The 12,447-nt window shown below is 37.3% G+C and overlaps 1 protein-coding gene and 1 long non-coding RNA gene across 4 annotated transcripts; one reads left to right on the top strand and one right to left on the bottom strand.

Annotated features, from left to right (window-relative positions):
* Positions 1 to 61: 61 nt before the first annotated feature.
* On the top strand, positions 62 to 3,387 carry LOC103357228 (uncharacterized). The gene is made up of 3 exons (XR_520185.1): positions 62 to 455; positions 574 to 707; positions 2,160 to 3,387. It is a non-coding gene; the product is annotated as an uncharacterized LOC103357228 (long non-coding RNA).
* LOC103357229 (uncharacterized) lies at positions 2,797 to 7,774 on the bottom strand. Of its 3 annotated transcripts, XM_008281681.1 has the most exons (8): positions 7,589 to 7,774; positions 7,048 to 7,266; positions 5,047 to 5,133; positions 4,707 to 4,960; positions 4,383 to 4,477; positions 3,801 to 3,941; positions 3,495 to 3,609; positions 2,797 to 3,340 (listed from the first exon to the last, which is right to left on the bottom strand). In XM_008281681.1, exons 1-6 carry the CDS (start codon positions 7,713 to 7,715, stop codon positions 3,905 to 3,907), a joined length of 819 nt encoding a protein of 272 aa, XP_008279903.1. In that variant the 5' UTR covers positions 7,716 to 7,774; the 3' UTR covers positions 2,797 to 3,340; positions 3,495 to 3,609; positions 3,801 to 3,904. The 3 variants fall into 3 exon arrangements, 2 of the variants coding, with proteins under 2 accessions (XP_008279903.1, XP_008279902.1); XR_520186.1 differs by lacking the exons at positions 7,048 to 7,266; positions 7,589 to 7,774 and adding an exon at positions 5,444 to 5,902; XM_008281680.1 differs by lacking the exons at positions 2,797 to 3,340; positions 3,495 to 3,609; positions 3,801 to 3,941 and having other exon boundaries at positions 3,951 to 4,477.
* Between the last annotated feature and the right edge of the window lie 4,673 nt (positions 7,775 to 12,447).

Below are 12,447 nucleotides of genomic sequence, written 5' to 3'. Positions count from 1 at the left end.
GCTGCAGTCAGGTATTATTGGATCGAGTCACAAACCATTGCTTTGGTCTGTCACTGCTTTCCAAACATGGCGGCCATCATGGAGCATCTTCATGAAGTCGCTCGTGAGTTAGCAAGAGATATTTTAGACCTTGCAGAGAATGTAGAAGCAGGAGCTGCTCAATCACAGCATGTGACAAGTAAAGCAGAGGAATTTCTGTAAGTTCTTGGAGTTATTTCCGCTCTTTCCGACCAAGATATTGACCGACAAGTGTTTGCAAACTTGGAAGAACTTCTCCAGCGCTTCTCCGGTACCAGTGCACAACACACACCCGGACCAGGACGCCTGGCTCTTGACATTCCCACTGCTGTTCTGGAGCATCATGTTCTTTGTGGATTACCACCGTGTGAAATTGCAGAGAGTTTTGGAGTGTCAACGAGGACAATCAGGAGGCACATGAAACAAAGTGGTCTAAGGTAATCACAGCTAATGTCACGATATGTTGCTCAAGTTTACTAGAAACAAGTGGTGTCATTAATTTTCAAAAAATATGTAGTAAAGCGTAACTTACTCAATGTTTTTTGTTCTGTGCAGAAAGACTGATCTCTATTCAGATGTTGCTGATGAGGAGTTGGACCATATTGTGAGTAAAGTCCACAGAAGCCATCCAAACACCGGCTACAAGCTGATGCGTGGACTTCTGGATGCAAGAGGTGTCCGTGTTCTAAGTGAGTACGATCTGAGCCTGCTATCAATAAATATAAATAACTGTGAACTAGGTGGTGGGCTAGTCAGCTTATCTAGTGTTAAGCTGAGGTTCATCTATGCTCTGTCAAAACAGTCGCTGAACTCTGGTCAGTTTTGACATTGTGTTGGTTTCGTATTGGATTTTATTATATTCAGATGATTCACTATTTTACACCCATGGTGTTGCATTTTATTACGAGATTACTGATTACTATCAATATAAAAAATATTCAATATTGAAACACTTTAATATTGAAACGTTTGGTAACCTATTTTTTTTCCACTATTTGGCAATCGGATTGTACAAGTGATTCTCATAAAGTAGAGTACTGAATTTGGTTGTTTTCCTCTCCTCAGTCTCAAGACTGCGAGAGTCTTTGCGCAGAGTTGATACAGAGGGAGTGTATATGAGATGTCTAAGGCTGCATGTATTAAGACGTCGGCAATATTCTGTTCCTGGCCCAAATTCTCTATGGCATATAGATGGTAACCATAAGCGCATAAGGTATTAGTGATATCAGATTTTAAAAATGCATCTCTCTATACATATCTGAAGAAATGTTTCACAACAAAGTTTTTTTGTGTGTTCAAAACTATATGATAGGTGGAGATTTGTTGTCCATGGCGGGTTGGATGGATTCAGTCAATTGGTGGTCTACCTGACTGTGGCTGGCAATAATAGAGCTAGCACTGTCTTACAGAGTTTTGTCACTGCAGTTGAGGAGTATGGGCTGCCATCAAGGGTAGGGTCTGATAAAGGCAGGGAGAATGCAGATGTAGCAGAATTCATGATCAGGAGAACAGGAGCTCTCGCATCACAGGAAGAAGTGTCCACAATCAACAGTAAATACAACATCTGTGTGGCAACTAGATTTACAAACCGTAGCATTTGATTGTATTGTAAAGATTTAGAAAATATACTCATGGAATTTAAAAATGCACACTTTTTTATTTGAAATTATTTTCAAAATCCTATTTTTTTTTCACAAGAAAACAATATTATTCAAACTGAATATTATATTGTTAACAGAATACAGTAATTATAATTTTTAAGCACATTTTTAGCATTGAGCTCAAACAAAACAGAACACACAAGAAGTATTCATTCCCATTGTTTCTTACCAGTGTTACAGAAATGGAACTGTAATTTGTCCTGTTGACTTGCAATAGCAAAAAACCACACACACACAATTGATCATAATTCACCTGTGACTTTTAATTTTTCAGTGTCCTTAACCCTAAAGTGTGCTGCTTAAAAACATCATAATGACTGTTTACTGTTGACAAAATACTGTTGGGTTTGAATAAATACTATTCTATTGTGAATTTCTTTTGAAATTTAATTTGAAAATCAACTCAAATTCCATGAGTTTATAATTATATAAACACATATATATTATATTAACACCTTGTCAATTCCATTATAATTGCAGGATAGAGAGGATGTGGAGAGATGTTTATGAGCATTCCCTAGACCTCTTCTATCAGATCTTCACTTCACTGGAAGATCAGGGAACACTTAATCCAGACAACGAAGTCTATCTTTATGTCCTGCATCGGATCTTCCTTCCACAAATTCAGAGAAGCCTCAGCTCCTTCAGAGATGCTTGGAACTTCCATGGACTGAGAACTGAAAGGAATCAATCACCGCATCAACTCTGGAGCAGACACAGAGAGCAAGGCCCAATGGAGGAGCCTACAGAGGTTCAATAAAGATTCTTCTGAGTGTACTATTAAAACCATAGGTTTCTCAGGAGAGCTGTCTTTGGTAGCTCAAAAAATTTAGAAGTGTTTCTCACTAGTACTTTATTGAAGTATCACCTTCAGCATGTGTTGTTCCTCAAATCTCTTTAAAAAACACATTTAAAAACAGAGCTGATAATTGGACCCACCACCTATTAATAGATGGGTTTCTGTTCTCACTTTGTTTTTATGTTGATTTAATGGTGATATCCACTTGATGATTATGGTGATTGCCACTTTACCAGTTTCAGGAGTTTCTCTGACTGATGCAATTGGATCATATCTGGAGACAGTGCAAATTTTGTCAAGAATCATATGAGACTGATGGCCAAACCAAGCCTTTTATTGTGTGTTACAACAAGCACAAATGCACTGAAAACTGAGGTTTTCTAAACCTTTCCCTTTGTCACTGTTACTGTTGTCAAAAATGTAAAACAATAATCTGCACTTTTGTTGTAAGTAAAACTACTTGTTTATGCTGATGAAGCTAGAAATGCAGGACTGATACCGTTTTGGTAAATAAACAAAATTTTAAAAAGAACAAAATAATTGAAACTACTGCACATTATTTTAAATGTGTTGGAACACTGAACTTGTGTCAAATTGACCTGGTCGATGAAACAAAGCATAGCAATATCACTGCCTGAAAATACTTAAACAAGACCAAATCCAGTGTGTGCACTGTTAATAGCAGCAACAAGTGCTTCCTCAAAGTCTCTATAGGTTTTGTAATGAGCTGGCAGCTTCAGTGTTTCGAAGCACGTGGAGGACGCAGGAAAGGTTCCCCCAGAAATCTCCACTTTGAGTTCAGGAGGAAGCATTTCCCAGCCGACCCAGAACTTCAGCAACTGGGCCAGTGTGTCTGATGAAGCTAAAAAGTCATAACATGGATTAAAGGAAACAGTTGGTGCACTGAAACTGTTCAAATTCTTATACATTTCATACATTCTACAAAGCTGACATGTTTATGGGATATGAAGGCATTTGTAAACAGGGCAACACATGGCCAAGTAAGAGCCATATACCTGTTTCAATGAACATCCTTAGAAAACCAGTGATGCGGCACTTGCACTCGATACCAAATTCTTCATCCTCATCATCACTGTCCTCAACTGGCCATGTGATTTTGTCTAGGAACATCTGAAAGAACAGATTTAGATGTAATTTTCCTTCAACGAGAATTTATACTTTATTTACTGTAATTTATACTACAGAATACTGACTTGGAATTGGAAACATATCCAGCACAGTAGATCACACAGTAAGTTTCACAAATTAACTTATAAATATTCATTTCAAATCACGTAAATGAGTTGAATGTACTGAATTACCTGGGGTACGAACTGCATTTCTGCCATTTTGGGGAAAAGAAGTGGGACAACATCCGGCCTAGATGTCAGCAGGGGCCATAGCATCACATCTTTCAATCCCTTTCTCAGCTGTTTAATTTGGCACATGGTCCTCCCAATGACCTACAAGAGAGGCCAAATCCGTATTATTGACCAAATATTCAAATTCAGCCAAAGTTGGCCGAGAATAAAATGTTCATAAAAACACAATGCAATGCTTGTTGAATTATTCTGGTAAATAGATTTTGTAAAGCATTACATTTTTGTGAGCATCTTTCTTACTATGTCAATTTGTGAGACTGGGGTTGTGTTAACTATTGTGATTGTTCTGTCAATACTTGCAGGAAGGAGAAATGACACGGTAGTTAAAATATGCACTAAATATTTGTTTTAGAAGAACTTCAACATGACAATAGGGAAATAATAAATAACGTGTTCAAATTATTTGACCATTTCCACCCCAGCCAGTGTTACCAGAACAAGTCTGGGTACATAACACTAAGTCTTCTGTGTCTTAACCTGGACAAACTCACTGCATGGACCAGAAATTTGTTGTGTAGCCACCTCTGATTTGTTTTCATGACTGCTGGGAGATCCCACGACATGGAAAGCTCTGAGACAGTGTCCTTCTGTTCCTGAGAAAGTTCTTCAAGTTCAAGCTACAATTGAAATTATAGATGTTACTACACAAGTAATTACAAGTTAAATTAAATACAAGTAATTTTCTGTTTCTCTGTTTAAATTCGTAAGGTCTTCACCTTATTTGTTAAGCGCTGCGAAATGACAAACTGTTGTAATTGCACTATACAAATAAAACTGAAGTGAACTGAACTGAATTGAACTACACCTGCCCTGTTCTTATAGGCAATGTTTTTTAATGTTACATACCATTTTTATGATGTTCCTGATGTGCAGATCACGACAGTCCTCGGCAGCAATTGTTGCCATTTCAGGGTCCCCATTAAACAGTGCATGAATTACAGCAGGACTTAATCCTGTGACACAGGGGCCATCATGCAAAAAGGAGTGGCCCATCATCCTTCCTGCAACCCGGAACAGGTTGCTCTCAATATGTACCTCTGATGCTGCTGGAACGAGATGGTCAGGCTCACCCTCAAATAGCAGTGTTCGGCCTGTTCCTCCTGTATCAACAGAGCACAGGTTAAAAATCATACAATTAAATGTTGACAAGTATGACATTACCCTAGATAAATAGTAGCAAACTCACCAAGATCCAGACTGAATCCAAACTGGAGTTTGGAAATTATTGTTGTCAGAAAGTATCTTGTTACTCCCTGCCCAACAGCAGCATCACCTAAAACAACAACAAAAACTGGTAACACTGAAACAAATCCCAATTCTATTAACCTTATTCATCTCTGATAAAATCAATCTATGTTCACTTTGGGGTTTCACTGTAACAAGGCTATTAATGTTTGATAGGATCCAATGAGTAAATGTAAACAGTTGACCTGTCACGAGACAATGCAGATTATCATGTAATGGTAAATGTAAGCCCAATTACACGATGGGACCAGTAAACCTCTAAAAGAATTCCATAGAGGACACTTAAGTGATATTAACTTTATAGGATATAGATATATTATTAACTCTATATTACTAACCATCAAGGGTACAATGAAGTGGACATGCTCATTCTTGGTGCTGTTTATAGAATGAGAGCAGTGCCCTTTCCTTGTCCTCCTCGTTGTCCCTAATGTCCATCTTCAGTTTAATGGGCTTCCCAGTTGCGTGTTCCCTTAGTAGATTCTCTTTGAAAACTTTAGCAGCTTGAGCTGGTTCTTTAATAAGCTTCCAATCTAGACAACAACAACAAAAAAAAGTTAACTACTTTGCATGTTTGCATGCATGTAGCATGTTAAATGCAGATAGAGGTACTATATAGATAATAGAAAAGGAGGAACACCTGAAAAATGTAATGTAAAATAATGCAACAGTCTTCAAATAGACACTAGTAGAGTCAATTTATACTCACTTTCTGTTCAAAGTTATTCTGATTTGCTCTTTAGGCAAACTAAGCTTCACTAAGAAGCTTATTTGTGTAGATGTATTTTGTTGAACTGTTTTGATTCAGTGTTTCTAAAGTTCTAGCCATGTTTTTGTAGTATACAAGTCCCAAAATATTCAGAACATGTTACTGTACAATTAATCAAGTGTCACAGACTGCAGTCTCCTAAGTGAACACAGAGCGATGTTTGCATATAACAGCAATGAATGACATGTTATTATTGTCAGGACTGCATGCTACAAATGTTATCCCATTGATTGAGTTTAAGTCATGCACAATATCATAGTATTCCTGTTTTGATGACACAAACCACTTTCAGGGTCTTTGGGATCAAAGTCATCACTTTCAATCCCTACTGGTACTACTGCACTTTCAAGAGATGTTTCAGACGTTTCAGGTCTCACTGGAATGCTGTCCCTGACAATGGGTGGCTCGCTATTATTTTCTTTAACACGGTCTCCCTCTCTTTCTCTATCTGATTCCTGCATGGGGGTCCTTGAAGTTAACAAATGTAATGGTCATATTCTCTCATTTGTGTGTACAAAATCTCTAAACGTCATTTTCACATTGAAAAATAAATATGAACTTTTATGTATTTTTAGCAAGTAGACACCCATCACAGCTCGCTCGGTGCAGTTTCATTTCAGAGAAGGGAACTTCCTTCTAACAAGTGATACAGGCGATGACTGGACCAGAGGCACAACCTGAGCTCTCCTAAGAACAAATATGTGTTAATTTTTGATTAATAATCACCAGTGCAATTTATTGTAATTATGTATAAAATGGTGCCACTCTGTAAAATTCCACACACAATCAATGGGTAGGTCCTGCTGAAGTGGATGAATGTAGATTGTAGCCTGTCCAATCATTGTAGATGGATCTTTCGGATAGGCAAGAGTGTACCCTGTGCTGGGACACTGAAGCAACAAAAGATTTCGACTGCGAGTAGATCCTGCAATTTTTAGAAATTCAAAGCCTCCCCCTTCTTGGAGCTTTGGAAAAACTTCCATCAGTTTATCTGTTACAACCATGGGATCACTGTCATTTCCTGTAAATATACACATTGCACATGAATTGACACAGCAAAAACAAACAATAACAGGCCTCTGATAATATATCCACACAAATAAAATCAAGTAACTAAAGTTTGGGTTTATCATATCATTGAGTTCCAGTACAAAAATATAGTTTATGACCGACCTGAAAATGTCACCCTTTGGTCTACAAGTCTTGAAGCCAGAAGGTCTGCTTTAAGCTGAATGCTTGGAACTTTATCAGCCTGATGGTCAGCCAAACAACAGAACGCGTGTCTATAGCTTCTTGGGATTACGTGGCTCTGTGCTGCTGACCGTCTCATCATACGTCTCCTGCTGCCGCTGCCACCGCCGTCATATGGAGCGAAGAGCCTTGCTACCTGGGCTGTAACACAAAGAAAGTTTCACACCCCAAATGGTCACCAGTCAGCTAAAACAGTCCGATATACCAGCTCAGCACAATTTAAATCGTTGTAATTGATAAATTGTGATAAAGAAAGAAGACAAAACAAAACAAGAAATTATACTGCAAGCTGCTGCCATGCTAACACCATTCTCTGACTAGCCAGCATAATTATCAGCTACCACACACAAACAGTTAGCATTTTTCTCCCACTAACATGTCAATATCAAATCTAAATTATAAACTAAGCCCTACATCGGTCGCATGTCATCGTTTAGAAGCACACCTGGCTAACCTTACTTACCTTGGACAGGTGTATGTTGTGGAGTCACAGGTATCTGCTGTGACGGCGCTGCCGGTGAAGTTCTCCTCAGAGCTTCTTCAATCAAATTCGCTGCTTCTCTCAGCAGCTCCGGGCAGGTTTTTGACATCTCTCCTGCACCTCACACGCTGTACAGACACTGGGGTGGCAACCTAAATCACTGCTAAATATCCATTACTCTTGCCTGCAGCAACTCTTTTTTTTTCTTCGTCAAAATAGCGTTTCGAAACAAACATAGAGACGAATACCGCCACCCAATGTATCGGAGTGCATCCAGTGGCTCTACAGAAATCCATTTTCTGGGATCGATCTGTCATGACTTGCTGTGCTGAGTAACCAATCAGATGTTAAAAGCCGCAGTACTCCCGCCTACTGAGTTTGATGGGTGAGCTTGACAGATAAAATACATTCATAATGTGCTGCAGCAGTGCGACCATGAAATAATTAAATAAATAGTGAAATAAATATATATATGTTTTTAAATGAAATGAATTTACATTTTTGATCAATTAATGGCACATTTAAATTAATTAATTAAATAATTGTATGTCTAATAATTTATTTATTTATTCATTTCCAATTTTAATTAACTAATGAAACATTCATTTAATTAATTAATTGTGTATTTATTTATTTCATTTTGGCACATTTCACCCTCCATACTGACCAGCCAAAGGCTGTATGGAAAACAGACATCTGGGTGACTTTCATTGCTCTTCCTTCCTGCTCCCCCTCTCTCTCCCTCTCGATCTGAGGAATGCAATCATGGATGGATAATGTGAAGAAAAGCACAGGAGGATCTTAATGTGCCTTTACTATCTTGTGTTATTTTAAGTGTTGTTAAATTTGAAAACACATAATATCACGGTAAATACCCCAAAACCCTAATCACAGTTGGATAAGTCCTTTATTTTATTAGCTTGCTACATAATCATATATCCAAGAACTGTATAATCTTTGTAACCGTGCAAGATAAATAGCTCATGTTTAGACTCTTTGCGATCCTCTAAATTTGAGATATTTATTTTTAACAGGCTTAACTCTGTATTAGTACAAGTACATATAGTTCTAAAGTAACGCAGTTAATTTTAGAACAAAATTCCTGACCACCTTGACCACAGGGGCATCAAATCTAACACCCCCTCTGGGAGGGGAGTTCTTTGTGATTGGTCAGCTATTTTATTATATATATATTTTTTTAAAAGCCATTCACTTAAAAGACAGACAAATTTTCTACCGGCCACAGAATTTCTCACTTTGGTCCTTGTTACCAATTTCAACTTCAACAACTCATCCAACTCTGCTGAAGCCGAAGGCACATCTGTCCCAACACCAGACGTCACTGTACCCACTCCAGGGTCCAAGGAAAATGCAAGTATTGAGCTTTCTCTCTCTTAAATGGGGGCTTCAAAATTACAATTGGCCTTTAAACAAATATCCCAAATTTAACAGTTTATCTACTGCTTTCAGTGAAAGGCAGTGTAAGTCTCCAGGTCATACTTCTGCACCACATTTGGTTTCTCACTTTTAGATTCTCACTCAGCATTTTCATCATTGTTTGTATTTTATGTTTTATGTTTGTTGTTGTCGTTTGTTGGTTGTAGTTAGTAATAAATGTTTCGTGCCTATAAAGTTCTTTCTTGTGTTTTCTAAAACTTACTTCAGTCACTTTATGTATCCGATTTTTATAATTAGCTAAGCTCAAATTTAATTCCCTGGTAAAAGTGGAATTGTGATATTATAAAACACTCTTGACTGAAAATCAAGTGTGAACTTTTTATTCGAATTACTGTGCTGACTCGGAGATTATATTGCTGGACGAGTAATTTAAAGGTCAGTTTTGATCATTTTAATTAATGCAATAATTTTCTTCATTGTGGAGACAAGTCTACCTTATTTCCCCCCTACAGTATTTGAAACTAGTAGTTGTAACTGTCTGAAATTCATGTTAAGTTCGGTGAAGGAACAAGTTAAGTTATCAAGTCAATTTTACTAAGTTACCTCAACTTTAATTTACTTTTAAATCAATTAATGCACAAATATGAGTTTAAATTACATACATTGTCACGTGGTTACTAATATTATTATGGCAGAATGTAACTATTCATTCAATTACGTGGTGGGAATAGGTCCCATGGATTACTTCTTAGGATATATACATACATTTATACAAGAGAACAACAACCAATTTCAACACAACAAAGGAAACTAAGACATGACACAACAAAAGACAAGTAAAATTGCAATGTTTAGTAGCACTGAAAACATCATTTACAGAAGTACTCGTTTGCAAACTATTGACCTTAACCATTTTGCAATTTCTAGTTGGACAGATAAACATCTGAACATTCCAGATAATAAAGACAACTACGTTCAAGTAAACAGAATGATTGTCTTAAGTGTTCATTGTCCTTATGTTGCTTTGGTGTGAGCTGTGTCTGACTCATTGAATGTAAATTGTGGATATAAGCCTGCCATTAGCCACACTTCAAATGCCCTTTACTACAGGAAACAACACCAACCTGCAGAATAGCAACCATATTCAAAATTTTAAATTTCAATGGAGGCTTGATCAAGGCCTCTTCTCAACTTTTCTTTTGATATGGCTGTACAACAAGATCTGTGTTTTCTTTGAAGATTATATTTCTCTGTAGTTCTGATGGAGATTAGTTTGTGAGCCAGTCACAAGACATTTGGTTGGAACAAAACATATATGAGCTTTGGTCTGCTCTGGAGGTCTGCCGTAAGACAATTATGTTATTTATTTGGACTCAACTTTACATCGTACTGACAACTGGGATATGCATTGCTTTCTTGGTCACACATCTGGTGTGTATTAGTGTCTGTCTGTTTATTGTTTGTTGAACAAAGTAGACACTTGTATCAGTTTTAAGTCTTCACTGTCTCAATCTCAGATCCAGAGCCATAGGAGGAGCACCTGCTGTTTCTTTGTTTTAGGTAAATCATGGCTGATTGATCCTACAGTGACGTGGTGACTACTTGGAGAGGGATTTTTTTTCCAGCTTTCTTCATGAGAAAAATGAAGTGTGTTCATATTATTTTGTTTGCATATTCCTCAAAAAAATCTGTATCATTTGCAACACCAACTATGAAATAAAACTGATTCCTTTGTGATGTGATTTTAACAGAGATTGACAATAATTACTCTCACAGCTCCCATGAAAGAACTCCACACACAGCTGTGCAGGTACTTGCACTATCATAACTCTTTTCAACTTTCTAGTTGGAATCTTTGCGGTTTAAAAACACCAGCCCTCACTCCTCTTTGTCCTGCTGTTGTTAGAGACATGTTCATTGTTCAAACTAACTGCAACCCCTTAACTCACTCATTGACTGCTTTTCTGTCAAGCCGTGACAATAATCTAAGGCTTAATGGGATGTGATGTTCATTAAAGGCAAGTAAAAACGGAAATACTGAATGAACAAAAATATTAGATTGTTTTTCAAAAAACTAAATCATATGGCATAAATGTCAGTGGGACTTTGGATGAGATTTTCAACCTTTTGGATGTACCTTAGCTTAGTTGTTCCATTAAAAATAACTCGTAACTTTGGTCTTGGAATTATATGAAGACAGTTATGAGACCTAAGATGTAAGACAAAAGGAGATGATGCACATTGGATCGTACAGTTCTTCACTAGCTCATGGTCAGTGCTGCTGAGATGTAAAGACAGCTTACTTTTTCACTCATGCAAAGTTGTGTGTCAAAGTTTGAAAAATCATGCACATGCAGCAAGACTTGAATAAAGCAATGCAGTGAACTGACTTTGTTTTAAATGCTGGTATAAGCAGGTATTTAAATGAAAGGCTTAACATCATACAGTACAAAGAGACCTTGCTGGTTGCCTGGTAACCTCAAGGTGATGACAAGACTCCAAGATACTGCACCTGGCCGAGAAAAACCTGCAGTAAAATCACAACGTGATGTTTCGTACAGAGTAAAATAACTGTTAAGAGAATAAGAGTTAACAGAATAATAAGTGAGCTTTAGGAAATATCCACACAGAGAGGTGTCTTGTAAAACATAGTTTTCTCTATACGTTTTAGCCTACACAGTTTTAGGTCACTAAAAACTGATCTTTGGAAAAACTACTTCAAGAGGAAATATTTTCTGAAATTATTTACAGTGTTGATGTATAGGCAGGAAGTTTTGGGCTTTTGCACTGTTATCTTCTTTGTCTACATGAGGCCATTTATACAACATATCCATAGTAATGCTCATGCTAACTTTGCCATTGGATTTTTTGCATTGTTTTTGCATTTGTCCAGTTACTCTTCCACTAAATTGAGAAATAGGTGCAGCAGACTCAGTCCACACATATGGTTTTTCCTTCTCCAATGTGTCATTGTTGACAGCCTGCCAGAACCAGAACCTTTTTTTCCAGTGTTCTGCTTTGCCCAACGTAGCCTTAGGGTGAGAGCTATATCACCGCCCGTTGGTTTGACATGCTCCTGACAACGTTTCAAATATGTTTTTGCATTTTTGTGTGGAAGGCATTTTTTTGTTAAGAACCAAAGAAAGAAAAATCTTATTTTTATTGTTTTTTATTTGAACTGTGCTTGAAGTAAAGTACTGTTTCGAATAAATCTCACTTATCTTTCTGCTTTGGTGATGGAAGTTTACTTTTGTGCATTCTATTAAATGGAAATTACACCTTGGACCTTTACCTTTACCTAACTGCTATTCTATTTTTAACAAAAGTGCGAAAATTGGTTTGCTGCTCCTTTAGCATTGTGCATCTGACATCCATGTTTTTTCAAAATATTATACTGCAACTTAACCACTGTTTTCTTCAAGCAGGATTGCAGAGTAAAGAAA

This window comes from Stegastes partitus, unplaced genomic scaffold (genome assembly GCF_000690725.1).
Source record: "Stegastes partitus isolate 25-593 unplaced genomic scaffold, Stegastes_partitus-1.0.2 Scaffold241, whole genome shotgun sequence".
NCBI lineage: Eukaryota > Metazoa > Chordata > Actinopteri > Pomacentridae > Stegastes > Stegastes partitus.
The sequence above is the reverse complement of the archived record's forward strand: the minus strand, read 5'-3'. Positions and strand labels throughout refer to the sequence as shown.